The sequence below is a fragment of the Coenobita brevimanus genome, chromosome 1, assembly GCF_032717465.1.
Source record: "Coenobita brevimanus isolate Jiangsu-jjx chromosome 1, ASM3271746v2, whole genome shotgun sequence".
Classification (NCBI taxonomy): Eukaryota; Metazoa; Arthropoda; class Malacostraca; order Decapoda; family Coenobitidae; genus Coenobita; species Coenobita brevimanus.
Window position 1 is genome coordinate 5774796 of NC_136954.1, and position 12459 is coordinate 5787254.

At 48.8% G+C, this 12459-nt stretch overlaps 1 protein-coding gene across 1 annotated transcript; it reads left to right on the forward strand.

Moving 5' to 3' along the window:
- Positions 1-2840: 2840 nt before the first annotated feature.
- On the forward strand, positions 2841-6514 carry LOC145412889 (uncharacterized). Its single transcript, XM_080282712.1, has 2 exons — positions 2841-3654; positions 3834-6514. Exons 1-2 carry the CDS (start codon positions 2841-2843, stop codon positions 6512-6514), a joined length of 3495 nt encoding a protein of 1164 aa, XP_080138838.1.
- Positions 6515-12459: the final 5945 nt, after the last annotated feature.

The following is a 12459-nucleotide window of genomic DNA, read 5'->3' on the forward strand; positions in this document are numbered from 1 at the left end:
GGTGGCGGATATAGTGATGGTGGTGGATACAATGATGGTGGTGGATGTGCTGGTGGTGGATGTAGTGATGGTGGTGGATGTGGTGGTTGTGGTGAATGCGGTGGTGGTGGTGATGGATACAGTGATGGTGGTGGATGTGGTGGTAGATGTAGTGGTGGTGGTGGTGGATGTGATGGTGGATGTAGTGGTGGTGGTGGTGGATGTGGTGGTGGTGGATGTATTAGATGTGGTGGTGGATGTGGTGGTGGATGTGCTGGATGTGGTGGTGGATGTGCTGGATGTACTTGTGGCGGTGGATGTGGTGGTGGTAGTGGTGGATGTGGTGGTTGTGGCGGTGGATGTAGTGGTGGTGGTGGTGGTGGTGTTGGATGCAGTGGTGGTGGTGGTGGTGGATATGGTTGTGGTGATGGATGTAGCGGTGGTGGTGGGTGTGGTGGTGGTGGTGGTGGTGGATGTGTGGTGGTGGTGGTGGTGGTGGTGGTGGATGTGTGGTGGTGGTGGTGGTGGTGGTGGTGGTGGATGTGTGGTGGTGGATGTGTGGTGGTGGTGGTGGTGGTGGTGGATGTGTGGTGGTGGTGGTGGTGGTGGTGGTGGTGGTGGTGGATGTGTGGTGGTGGTGGTGGATGTGTGGTGGTGGTGGTGGATGTGTGGTGGTGGTGGAGGATGTGTGGTGGTGGTGGTGGATGTGTGGTGGTGGTGGTGGATGTGTGGTGGTGGTGGTGGATGTAGTGACGGTGGGGGTGGGGGTGGATGTAATGACGGTGATGGTGGTGGAAGATGTGGTGGCGGTAAATGTATTGGTGGTGGTGGTCAATATAGTGGTGGTGGTGGTCGATTTAGTGATGATGGTGGTGAAAATAGTGGTGGTGATGGTGAATGTAGTGGTGGAGGTGGATTTGCTGAAGGTGGTGGTGGTGGTGGTGGTGGCAGCAATACTGGTGGATGTAGTGGTGGTGGTAGATGTTGTCACGGTGGTGGTGGTGGATGCAGAAGTGGCGGCGGTGGTGGTGGTGAATATGATGGTGTAAAATCAATCCCCTTATTACAATCCTCTTACAGCCAGACGATTTTACTTAGCTGATGAAGAGTAATTATTCTGTCGTCTATATAAGCATCTTTATTTCAGCGTCTATTATATTTTTACTTATACTTTCAAACGCGATGCATGCTAAATTATTGCTACCTGTGCTGATGAGTTTGTTGTTGTTGTTGCTTATCAGTAGCCATTAATTTTGGGTTACCGTACCTGATATGAAAAGTAAATTATTGTTTTTGTTGCAGATGATGGCATTGTTGTTGTTGTTGTTATTTATACCGCCTATTATTTACACACACTTTCCATTATTTCAAAATTATTAACCACCCTGCTATATACATTTAAACTGAGGATGAACTTGTAACTATTATTATTATTATTATCGGTATTATTATTATTATTGCTATTATTATTATCATTATTACTGGTGGTGATTCCCTTGTATTTATTTATTATTTAAGTTCAATATCTACTATTATATAAGCCTAATTACTGCATCACCTGTGTTGATAGCAATTGTTGATAAATTTGCTGATGATGTTGCAGGAAGCCAGGACAACACTTTTGCACAGTGGACGAACGAGCTCTCTGCCAGGTGTGTGACGAAAAAAAAAAAAAAACGTGATTAGGTGCATGAGGTGACGCCAAGATTCCGTGGGTCTAAATGACGAGTTATTATTTTTATTGTATTATTATTATTATTTTATTATTATTATTATTATTTTATTATTATTATTATTATTTTATTATTATTATTATTATTTTATTATTATTATTTTATTATTACTATTATTATTATTATTAATTATATTATTATTATTAATTATTATTATTATTATTATTCTAGTGGTAGGTGGGGGCGCTCACCATCCACTCACTTGATATATTGCTGCTCTCGGGTGTCTGCCCTTTCCTCTCTTCCATCCTTCATTCCTTCCATTCTCTTCTGTCTTTCTATCCTTCATTCTTTCCTTGTCCTTCTGTCTACGGGTGACTTTACACTTCCTCTTCTGTCTTTCTTTCCTTCATTCTTTCCTTTTCCTTATGCCTGTGGGTGACTCTACACTGAGTGACAAGCCAAATGGTTTCCTGTACACCAGGAAACCATTTACTATGCTGGGTGGTAACCAAATAACCAAATTTTGGCGCCTGGTGGTTTAGTGGGTAATTATTACGCTCCATTCGGATTGAGCCGGTGAAGGTTTATATCCAAGGGATGGTTGGGGTTAACTGATCATGTAATGCCACTCAGGGATGAGTGAGGCTGGTCACTCTCATCTTAAATGTCGAGATCAACTGCCTAGCCCCGGGCTCCTACGCTCCTCTTGGGGCAATGTAGGATTGGATGATGGATGGATGAATGGATGGATTATTATTATTATTATTATTATTATTATTATTATTATTAATTATATTATTATTATTATTATTGTTATTACTATTATTATTGTTATGTCTGTCATGATATATCTATGTCATGCTATGTCTGTCATGCTATGTCTGTCATGCTATGTCTGTCATGCTATGTCTATGTCATGCTATGTCTATGTCATGCTATGTCTATGTCATGCTATGTCCGCCATTTGCCCTTTTTCCCATTTTATGTATATTTAAGAAAAGAATTCATCCTGTGTCGAACTTTGTTCGAATCTGTCGGTTATCAAACCGACCTGATGAAAGGGTTGGCTGTTTATTAACGAGGCAGTAAGAATAAAACCAGCAGTCGAAGAGGTTGTCTTCCTCCTTCCCTTGCCTGTGCCCAGACTTTATTACAAGCTATCTAGGCATTCTCTCGCAACTTATGATGGACGGAAGTGATAGTGGCAAACCGGCATCGTCAACCTCAGCCCGAGGAGATAGCCTTACGACGGAACTTCGTCTGATCCCGGAATTTGACGGTACTTCGCACTCGGTGGTCGAGTGGATCGAAAAGCTGGAGCTGGTTTGTCGGCTACGAGGGATCTCTGATCTACACACCATTGTGCCACTGCGACTCACAGGCGGGGCTTTCTCTGTTTATCAGCAGCTCAGCAGCATTGACAAGGGGAACTTCGACACCATAAAGGATGCACTCACCTCGGCATTTGCTGCAGACAAGTTTGTTGCCTATGAGCAGTTTGTGGACCGTAGGCTGCGTGATGGCGAGTCTGTTGACGTGTACTTAGCTGACCTGCGCCACCTGGCTACACTATTTGGAGGAATGACCGACACCGGTCTATGTTGTGCTTTTTTAGCTGGTCTTCCAGAAGCTGTTCGCCACATTCTGAGAGCTGGTTCACGCATGGAAACTATGGATATTAACCAACTTCTGAACCGTGCTCGAGCTGTTCTAGCTGATAATTACCTCGATGATGGGGCATCAGCACAACCAGCCGGCTCCAGACAGCACACAGTGGCTCCTGCATTAGTTGGTGTTGGTGGTGTGCGCTGCCATTCCTGTAACCAGCCGAACCACTACGCTCGTGACTGCCAGGCTGGACGCAGTGTGCGCAGAGGTAGAGGTGGGCGAGGTAATGTGCGCTGCTTCAGATGCGGGGGACGAGGCCACATCGCTACCTCATGCCCTTCGGGAAATGGATCAGGAGAGGTGGGACCAGCGCCAGCCTCCTCTCCAGACCGTCAGTGAGAGGCGCTTTACCAGTGACTCGCTTGGTTGTTGATGGAAAGAACTGTGATGCCCTGGTAGACACCGGCTGTACTCAGAGTATTGCACACGTTTCCATGTGCTCTCGCTGGACCAAAGGAAATATCAGTGTGAGGACAGTAAGCAGTGAGCTTTATATGTGTATGGGAACAGGTGTGGTAACAGTCCAGCTATTGTCAGGAGTGTCCGTGTCTGTGAATGTGATAGTAGTGCCTTCCAAGCCGCTTAATTTTGACTTTATTCTGGGCATGAACGGTGTTGAAGCCCTGCAGGGAGTGACAGTGCATTCACCAGACAAAGTGCGATTTGGTATTGAGGAAGTGCAGGCTTCAGCCGTGACAGTACCTACCATACAACGAAATATTGTCGAGAGAGATTTTGAAGTAACATATGACAGTGCAGCTAAAAAGTGGACAGTGTTGTGGAACTGGCGTGATAACTCAGAGCCTCCACGACTACTGAATACTGTCTCTGAATACAGGGTGCCGAATGAAGCTCGAAAAGAATATGAAAATGAACTGTGTGAATGGATTAAGGACGGATGGCTGGTTCCATACAACGAGAGTATACATGGCCCTGTGAAAGGAACTATCCCTCTGATGGCTGTCGTGCAGCAAACCAAGAAAAAAGTACGCCCTGTCCTTGATTTTCGTGAGTTGAATGCCCATCTTAATTTGCACACAGCTGGAGCGGACGTCTGCACTGAGAAGATACGGGAGTGGCGCAGGCGTGGACAGAGGGTCGCTCTCATTGACTTGCGCAAGGCTTACCTACAGATACACGTTCACAGATCGCTATGGTCGTCCCAGACAGTGGTGTTCCGTGGGAGACGTTACTGTTTGACTAGACTGGGCTTTGGACTGAACATCGCACCACTAGTATTGAAGGAGGTCCTGAGTCGTGTGTTGAGCATGGACGAGAAGATAAACCGCGCCACTTCACCATACCTGGACGATATTCTGGTGGACGAAAGTGTGGCGAGTGCAGCAGAAGTGGAATGTCACCTCAGTCGTCACGGCCTGCTCTGCAAACCTCCCGAGATTGTGTCTGAAGGAGCTCGTGTGCTGGGCATTAGAGTCTGGGGGGAGCACAATCGTCTCCTCTGGAACCGTGATAACGGCGTTGGCAAGCTACCTGAAAAGCTGACTAGGCGGACAGTGTTTTCACTCTGCGGGCAGCTAACGAGTCACCTTCCTGTTTGTGGCTGGTTGCGAGTGGCGGCGTCGTACATTAAAAGACGGGCCAATGAGGTCACGACTACGTGGGACGACGAGATTAATGACCTCAGTTTGCACTCGATGCTTGCGGACACGTTGGAGCGGGTGAAGAACTCGGACCCAGCCCGAGGACGATGGGATGTGGCGGGAGACGAAGCTATACTATGGGTAGATGCAAGTTCACTCGCATTGGGAGCTGTGTTGGAGGTGAAAGGTGAAGTTATTGAAGACTCGTGTTGGTTACGACGGGACGAGTGCTCTCATATTAATCTTGCGGAGCTGGACGCTGTTATTAAGGGGATAAATCTTGCAATCTCCTGGAAGATGAAACAGCTGACTCTTATGACTGACTCAAGAACTGTGTTCCACTGGATCGCGGATGCTCTCTCAGGAAAATCTCGTTTGAAGACTAGAGCTTCCAGTGAAATGTTGATCCGTAGGCGCCTAGAGACTTTTAAATCTATCATCGTCGAGTATAATCTGTGTCTGGAAGTAAAGTTTGTGTCTTCTACTGAAAACAAAGCAGATGCGCTAACACGCGTACCGAAGAGGTGGATGACACTAGCAAACGGGCAGACAAGCTGTGCAGCTGTTGCCAGTGTTTCAGACAGGGACATTGTTAACATTCATGAAACCAGCGGGCATCCCGGCATCAAGCGTACACTGTACTTCTGCAGAAGGCTCTATCCTACGGTTCAGAGGCAGCAGGTTCGCAGTGTTCTTCAGAGTTGTCAAGAATGTCAATCCTTTGATCCAGCACCAGAGAAGTGGAAGAAAGGGGAGTTGGGGGTTTCAGAGATCTGGAGCAGAGTTAGCATGGACGTCTGTCATGTCAGAAACCAGCACTATCTGACGCTCATCGACTGCGGGCCAACACGTTATGCCATCTGGAAAAGACTCAGGCGGCAAGATGTCATCAGTGTTGTTGAACAGCTAGAGTCTGTGTTTTATGAACGTGGAGCACCTAAGGAGCTATTAACTGACAATGCTGCCAGCTTCCGTAGCTCAACGATCAAAGAGTTCGCCAGGCGTTGGGGTATGGTCATCAGGTATCGGTGTGCCAACGCTCCATCTGGTAAGAGAATATCAGAGAGAAATCATCGAACCGTGAAAACTATACTGGCACGGAAAGGCTGTTCCGTAGCTGAAGCAGTGTACCGCTACAACGTTATGCCACGAGGTGATGATGCCTCATCTGCCCCTGCCAACCAGATATTTAGATACGAGGTCAGACTGCTGGGTATCGACGGAGTAACTTTGCAAGATCAGCCGGTGGAAGAACAACATCGCTTCAGCGTCGGTGATCGTGTATGGATCCGGCATCCCAGCAGACGCTGCGATTCTCGAAGCACAGAGGGCACAATAACGCGAGTTGTATCTGCCCAGAACGTCGAGGTGGATGGTATGCCTCGTCATGTGCGTGACCTAAGGCTGGCAACATCGCTGTCTACTGCCCCAGAGGATTCACTAGCTGAAGAAAGCCCTGAATCAGAAACAGAAGATGATATGCTAATCGATGTGAGAGGTCCTTCGAATGAGTCTACGTCAAGTGATACGACAAGTGAAGATGAAGTAGAAAGTCCAGGGAGACCACTGCCCTGTCGAGGTTCTAGGTAGCGCCGTCCAGTACGGCCGTTCCAATATAGTGATCTTTAGAAGATCAGGGGGGAGTGCTATGTCTCTGTCAGGCTATGTCTCCGTCAGGCTATGTCTCCCTCAGGCTATGTCTCCCTCAGGCTATGTCTCCCTCAGGCTATGTCTCCCTCAGGCTATGTCTCCCTCAGGCTATGTCTCCCTCAGGCTATGTCTCCGTCAGGCTATGTCTCCGTCAGGCTATGTCTCCGTCAGGCTATGTCTCCGTCAGGCTATGTCTCCGTCAGGCTATGTCTCCGTCAGGCTATGTCTCCGTCAGGCTATGTCTCCGTCAGGCTATGTCTCCGTCAGGCTATGTCTCCGTCAGGCTATGTCTCCGTCAGGCTATGTCTCCGTCAGGCTATGTCTCCGTCAGGCTATGTCTCCGTCAGGCTATGTCTCCGTCAGGCTATGTCTCCGTCAGGCTATGTCTCCGTCAGGCTATGTCTCCGTCAGGCTATGTCTCCGTCAGGCTATGTCTCCGTCAGGCTATGTCTCCGTCAGGCTATGTCTCCGTCAGGCTATGTCTCCGTCAGGCTATGTCTCCGTCAGGCTATGTCTCCGTCAGGCTATGTCTCCGTCAGGCTATGTCTCCGTCAGGCTATGTCTCCGTCAGGCTATGTCTCCGTCAGGCTATGTCTCCGTCAGGCTATGTCTCCGTCAGGCTATGTCTCCGTCAGGCTATGTCTCCGTCAGGCTATGTCTCCGTCAGGCTATGTCTCCGTCAGGCTATGTCTCCGTCAGGCTATGTCTCCGTCAGGCTATGTCTCCGTCAGGCTATGTCTCCGTCAGGCTATGTCTCCGTCAGGCTATGTCTCCGTCAGGCTATGTCTCCGTCAGGCTATGTCTCCGTCAGGCTATGTCTCCGTCAGGCTATGTCTCCGTCAGGCTATGTCTCCGTCAGGCTATGTCTCCGTCAGGCTATGTCTCCGTCAGGCTATGTCTCCGTCAGGCTATGTCTCCGTCAGGCTATGTCTCCGTCAGGCTATGTCTCCGTCAGGCTATGTCTCCGTCAGGCTATGTCTCCGTCAGGCTATGTCTCCGTCAGGCTATGTCTCCGTCAGGCTATGTCTCCGTCAGGCTATGTCTCCGTCAGGCTATGTCTCCGTCAGGCTATGTCTCCGTCAGGCTATGTCTCCGTCAGGCTATGTCTCCGTCAGGCTATGTCTCCGTCAGGCTATGTCTCCGTCAGGCTATGTCTCCGTCAGGCTATGTCTCCGTCAGGCTATGTCTCCGTCAGGCTATGTCTCCGTCAGGCTATGTCTCCGTCAGGCTATGTCTCCGTCAGGCTATGTCTCCGTCAGGCTATGTCTCCGTCAGGCTATGTCTCCGTCAGGCTATGTCTCCGTCAGGCTATGTCTCCGTCAGGCTATGTCTCCGTCAGGCTATGTCTCCGTCAGGCTATGTCTCCGTCAGGCTATGTCTCCGTCAGGCTATGTCTCCGTCAGGCTATGTCTCCGTCAGGCTATGTCTCCGTCAGGCTATGTCTCCGTCAGGCTATGTCTCCGTCAGGCTATGTCTCCGTCAGGCTATGTCTCCGTCAGGCTATGTCTCCGTCAGGCTATGTCTCCGTCAGGCTATGTCTCCGTCAGGCTATGTCTCCGTCAGGCTATGTCTCCGTCAGGCTATGTCTCCGTCAGGCTATGTCTCCGTCAGGCTATGTCTCCGTCAGGCTATGTCTCCGTCAGGCTATGTCTCCGTCAGGCTATGTCTCCGTCAGGCTATGTCTCCGTCAGGCTATGTCTCCGTCAGGCTATGTCTCCGTCAGGCTATGTCTCCGTCAGGCTATGTCTCCGTCAGGCTATGTCTCCGTCAGGCTATGTCTCCGTCAGGCTATGTCTCCGTCAGGCTATGTCTCCGTCAGGCTATGTCTCCGTCAGGCTATGTCTCCGTCAGGCTATGTCTCCGTCAGGCTATGTCTCCGTCAGGCTATGTCTCCGTCAGGCTATGTCTCCGTCAGGCTATGTCTCCGTCAGGCTATGTCTCCGTCAGGCTATGTCTCCGTCAGGCTATGTCTCCGTCAGGCTATGTCTCCGTCAGGCTATGTCTCCGTCAGGCTATGTCTCCGTCAGGCTATGTCTCCGTCAGGCTATGTCTCCGTCAGGCTATGTCTCCGTCAGGCTATGTCTCCGTCAGGCTATGTCTCTGTCAGGCTATGTCTCTGTCAGGCTATGTCTCTGTCAGGCTATGTCTCTGTCAGGCTATGTCTCTGTCAGGCTATGTCTCTGTCAGGCTATGTCTCTGTCAGGCTATGTCTCTGTCAGGCTATGTCTCTGTCAGGCTATGTCTCTGTCAGGCTATGTCTCTGTCAGGCTATGTCTCTGTCAGGCTATGTCTCTGTCAGGCTATGTCTCTGTCAGGCTATGTCTCTGTCAGGCTATGTCTCTGTCAGGCTATGTCTCTGTCAGGCTATGTCTCTGTCAGGCTATGTCTCTGTCAGGCTATGTCTCTGTCAGGCTATGTCTCTGTCAGGCTATGTCTCTGTCAGGCTATGTCTCTGTCAGGCTATGTCTCTGTCAGGCTATGTCTCTGTCAGGCTATGTCTCTGTCAGGCTATGTCTCTGTCAGGCTATGTCTCTGTCAGGCTATGTCTCTGTCAGGCTATGTCTCTGTCAGGCTATGTCTCTGTCAGGCTATGTCTCTGTCAGGCTATGTCTCTGTCAGGCTATGTCTCTGTCAGGCTATGTCTCTGTCAGGCTATGTCTCTGTCAGGCTATGTCTCTGTCAGGCTATGTCTCTGTCAGGCTATGTCTCTGTCAGGCTATGTCTCTGTCAGGCTATGTCTCTGTCAGGCTATGTCTCTGTCAGGCTATGTCTCTGTCAGGCTATGTCTCTGTCAGGCTATGTCTCTGTCAGGCTATGTCTCTGTCAGGCTATGTCTCTGTCAGGCTATGTCTCTGTCAGGCTATGTCTCTGTCAGGCTATGTCTCTGTCAGGCTATGTCTCTGTCAGGCTATGTCTCTGTCAGGCTATGTCTCTGTCAGGCTATGTCTCTGTCAGGCTATGTCTCTGTCAGGCTATGTCTCTGTCAGGCTATGTCTCTGTCAGGCTATGTCTCTGTCAGGCTATGTCTCTGTCAGGCTATGTCTCTGTCAGGCTATGTCTCTGTCAGGCTATGTCTCTGTCAGGCTATGTCTCTGTCAGGCTATGTCTCTGTCAGGCTATGTCTCTGTCAGGCTATGTCTCTGTCAGGCTATGTCTCTGTCAGGCTATGTCTCTGTCAGGCTATGTCTCTGTCAGGCTATGTCTCTGTCAGGCTATGTCTCTGTCAGGCTATGTCTCTGTCAGGCTATGTCTCTGTCAGGCTATGTCTCTGTCAGGCTATGTCTCTGTCAGGCTATGTCTCTGTCAGGCTATGTCTCTGTCAGGCTATGTCTCTGTCAGGCTATGTCTCTGTCAGGCTATGTCTCTGTCAGGCTATGTCTCTGTCAGGCTATGTCTCTGTCAGGCTATGTCTCTGTCAGGCTATGTCTCTGTCAGGCTATGTCTCTGTCAGGCTATGTCTCTGTCAGGCTATGTCTCTGTCAGGCTATGTCTCTGTCAGGCTATGTCTCTGTCAGGCTATGTCTCTGTCAGGCTATGTCTCTGTCAGGCTATGTCTCTGTCAGGCTATGTCTCTGTCAGGCTATGTCTCTGTCAGGCTATGTCTCTGTCAGGCTATGTCTCTGTCAGGCTATGTCTCTGTCAGGCTATGTCTCTGTCAGGCTATGTCTCTGTCAGGCTATGTCTCTGTCAGGCTATGTCTCTGTCAGGCTATGTCTCTGTCAGGCTATGTCTCTGTCAGGCTATGTCTCTGTCAGGCTATGTCTCTGTCAGGCTATGTCTCTGTCAGGCTATGTCTCTGTCAGGCTATGTCTCTGTCAGGCTATGTCTCTGTCAGGCTATGTCTCTGTCAGGCTATGTCTCTGTCAGGCTATGTCTCTGTCAGGCTATGTCTCTGTCAGGCTATGTCTCTGTCAGGCTATGTCTCTGTCAGGCTATGTCTCTGTCAGGCTATGTCTCTGTCAGGCTATGTCTCTGTCAGGCTATGTCTCTGTCAGGCTATGTCTCTGTCAGGCTATGTCTCTGTCAGGCTATGTCTCTGTCAGGCTATGTCTCTGTCAGGCTATGTCTCTGTCAGGCTATGTCTCTGTCAGGCTATGTCTCTGTCAGGCTATGTCTCTGTCAGGCTATGTCTCTGTCAGGCTATGTCTCTGTCAGGCTATGTCTCTGTCAGGCTATGTCTCTGTCAGGCTATGTCTCTGTCAGGCTATGTCTCTGTCAGGCTATGTCTCTGTCAGGCTATGTCTCTGTCAGGCTATGTCTCTGTCAGGCTATGTCTCTGTCAGGCTATGTCTCTGTCAGGCTATGTCTCTGTCAGGCTATGTCTCTGTCAGGCTATGTCTCTGTCAGGCTATGTCTCTGTCAGGCTATGTCTCTGTCAGGCTATGTCTCTGTCAGGCTATGTCTCTGTCAGGCTATGTCTCTGTCAGGCTATGTCTCTGTCAGGCTATGTCTCTGTCAGGCTATGTCTCTGTCAGGCTATGTCTCTGTCAGGCTATGTCTCTGTCAGGCTATGTCTCTGTCAGGCTATGTCTCTGTCAGGCTATGTCTCTGTCAGGCTATGTCTCTGTCAGGCTATGTCTCTGTCAGGCTATGTCTCTGTCAGGCTATGTCTCTGTCAGGCTATGTCTCTGTCAGGCTATGTCTCTGTCAGGCTATGTCTCTGTCAGGCTATGTCTCTGTCATGCTATGTCTCTGTCATGCTATGTCTCTGTCATGCTATGTCTCTGTCATGCTATGTCTCTGTCATGCTATGTCTCTGTCATGCTATGTCTCTGTCATGCTATGTCTCTGTCATGCTATGTCTCTGTCATGCTATGTCTCTGTCATGCTATGTCTCTGTCATGCTATGTCTCTGTCATGCTATGTCTCTGTCATGCTATGTCTCTGTCATGCTATGTCTCTGTCATGCTATGTCTCTGTCATGCTATGTCTCTGTCATGCTATGTCTCTGTCATGCTATGTCCGCCATTTGCCCTTTTTCCCATTTTATGTATATTTAAGAAAAGAATTCATCCTGTGTCGAACTTTGTTCGAATCTGTCGGTTATCAAACCGACCTGATGAAAGGGTTGGCTGTTTATTAACGAGGCAGTAAGAATAAAACCAGCAGTCGAAGAGGTTGTCTTCCTCCTTCCCTTGCCTGTGCCCAGACTTTATTACAATTATTATTATTATTACTATGGCTCATTTCACTGGACAAAATGCTTATAGTTCTTCCACTTCCATACTTTCTTTATACTTGTTTTGAATCATGTTCACCAACCATCTTCTTACTCGATGTAGTACAACCTAAACGTGACTACTCTCAGTGACAGAAAACCATTCACCTCGCTTGGTGGCCTCCAAACAGTACAACCGAAACGCCAGGTGGATTAGTGGGTCCCAGCGCTCCAATCGGATGGGACCCATAAGGGTTTCGTAATTTTTTTTTTTTTTTACAAACTGTAAATACCAGTCGGGTCAGGCGAGGCAGGTCACCCTTGCCTTGCCCCGGGCCCCTACGTTCCTGATGACACTAGAAAGGACTAGACTATAAACAGATTATTATCATTATTATTATTATTATTATTATTTCTGGATCCTAACTCACCTCACTGGTGATAGGTGATGGCGACCATCATCTACTCACGTGATGTGGTGCTGCCTCTTTCTTCCTTCAACTTAATCATTCTTTTTCTATGTCTGGTCCCCTGCCTTCTTATTTTTCCCATCCTTCCTGCCACTTTTTATTACTCTTCTTTCCACGGCGGGAGGCTCTACATTCCGCGACAAACCTAATGGTTTCCCGTAACCAAGGAATCCATATACAATTTGTGTGGTAACCATACAGCCAAATAACGAGTGATCTGGAGCCTACTTGAGTGCCCATGTTAACTAGGTGTAGAC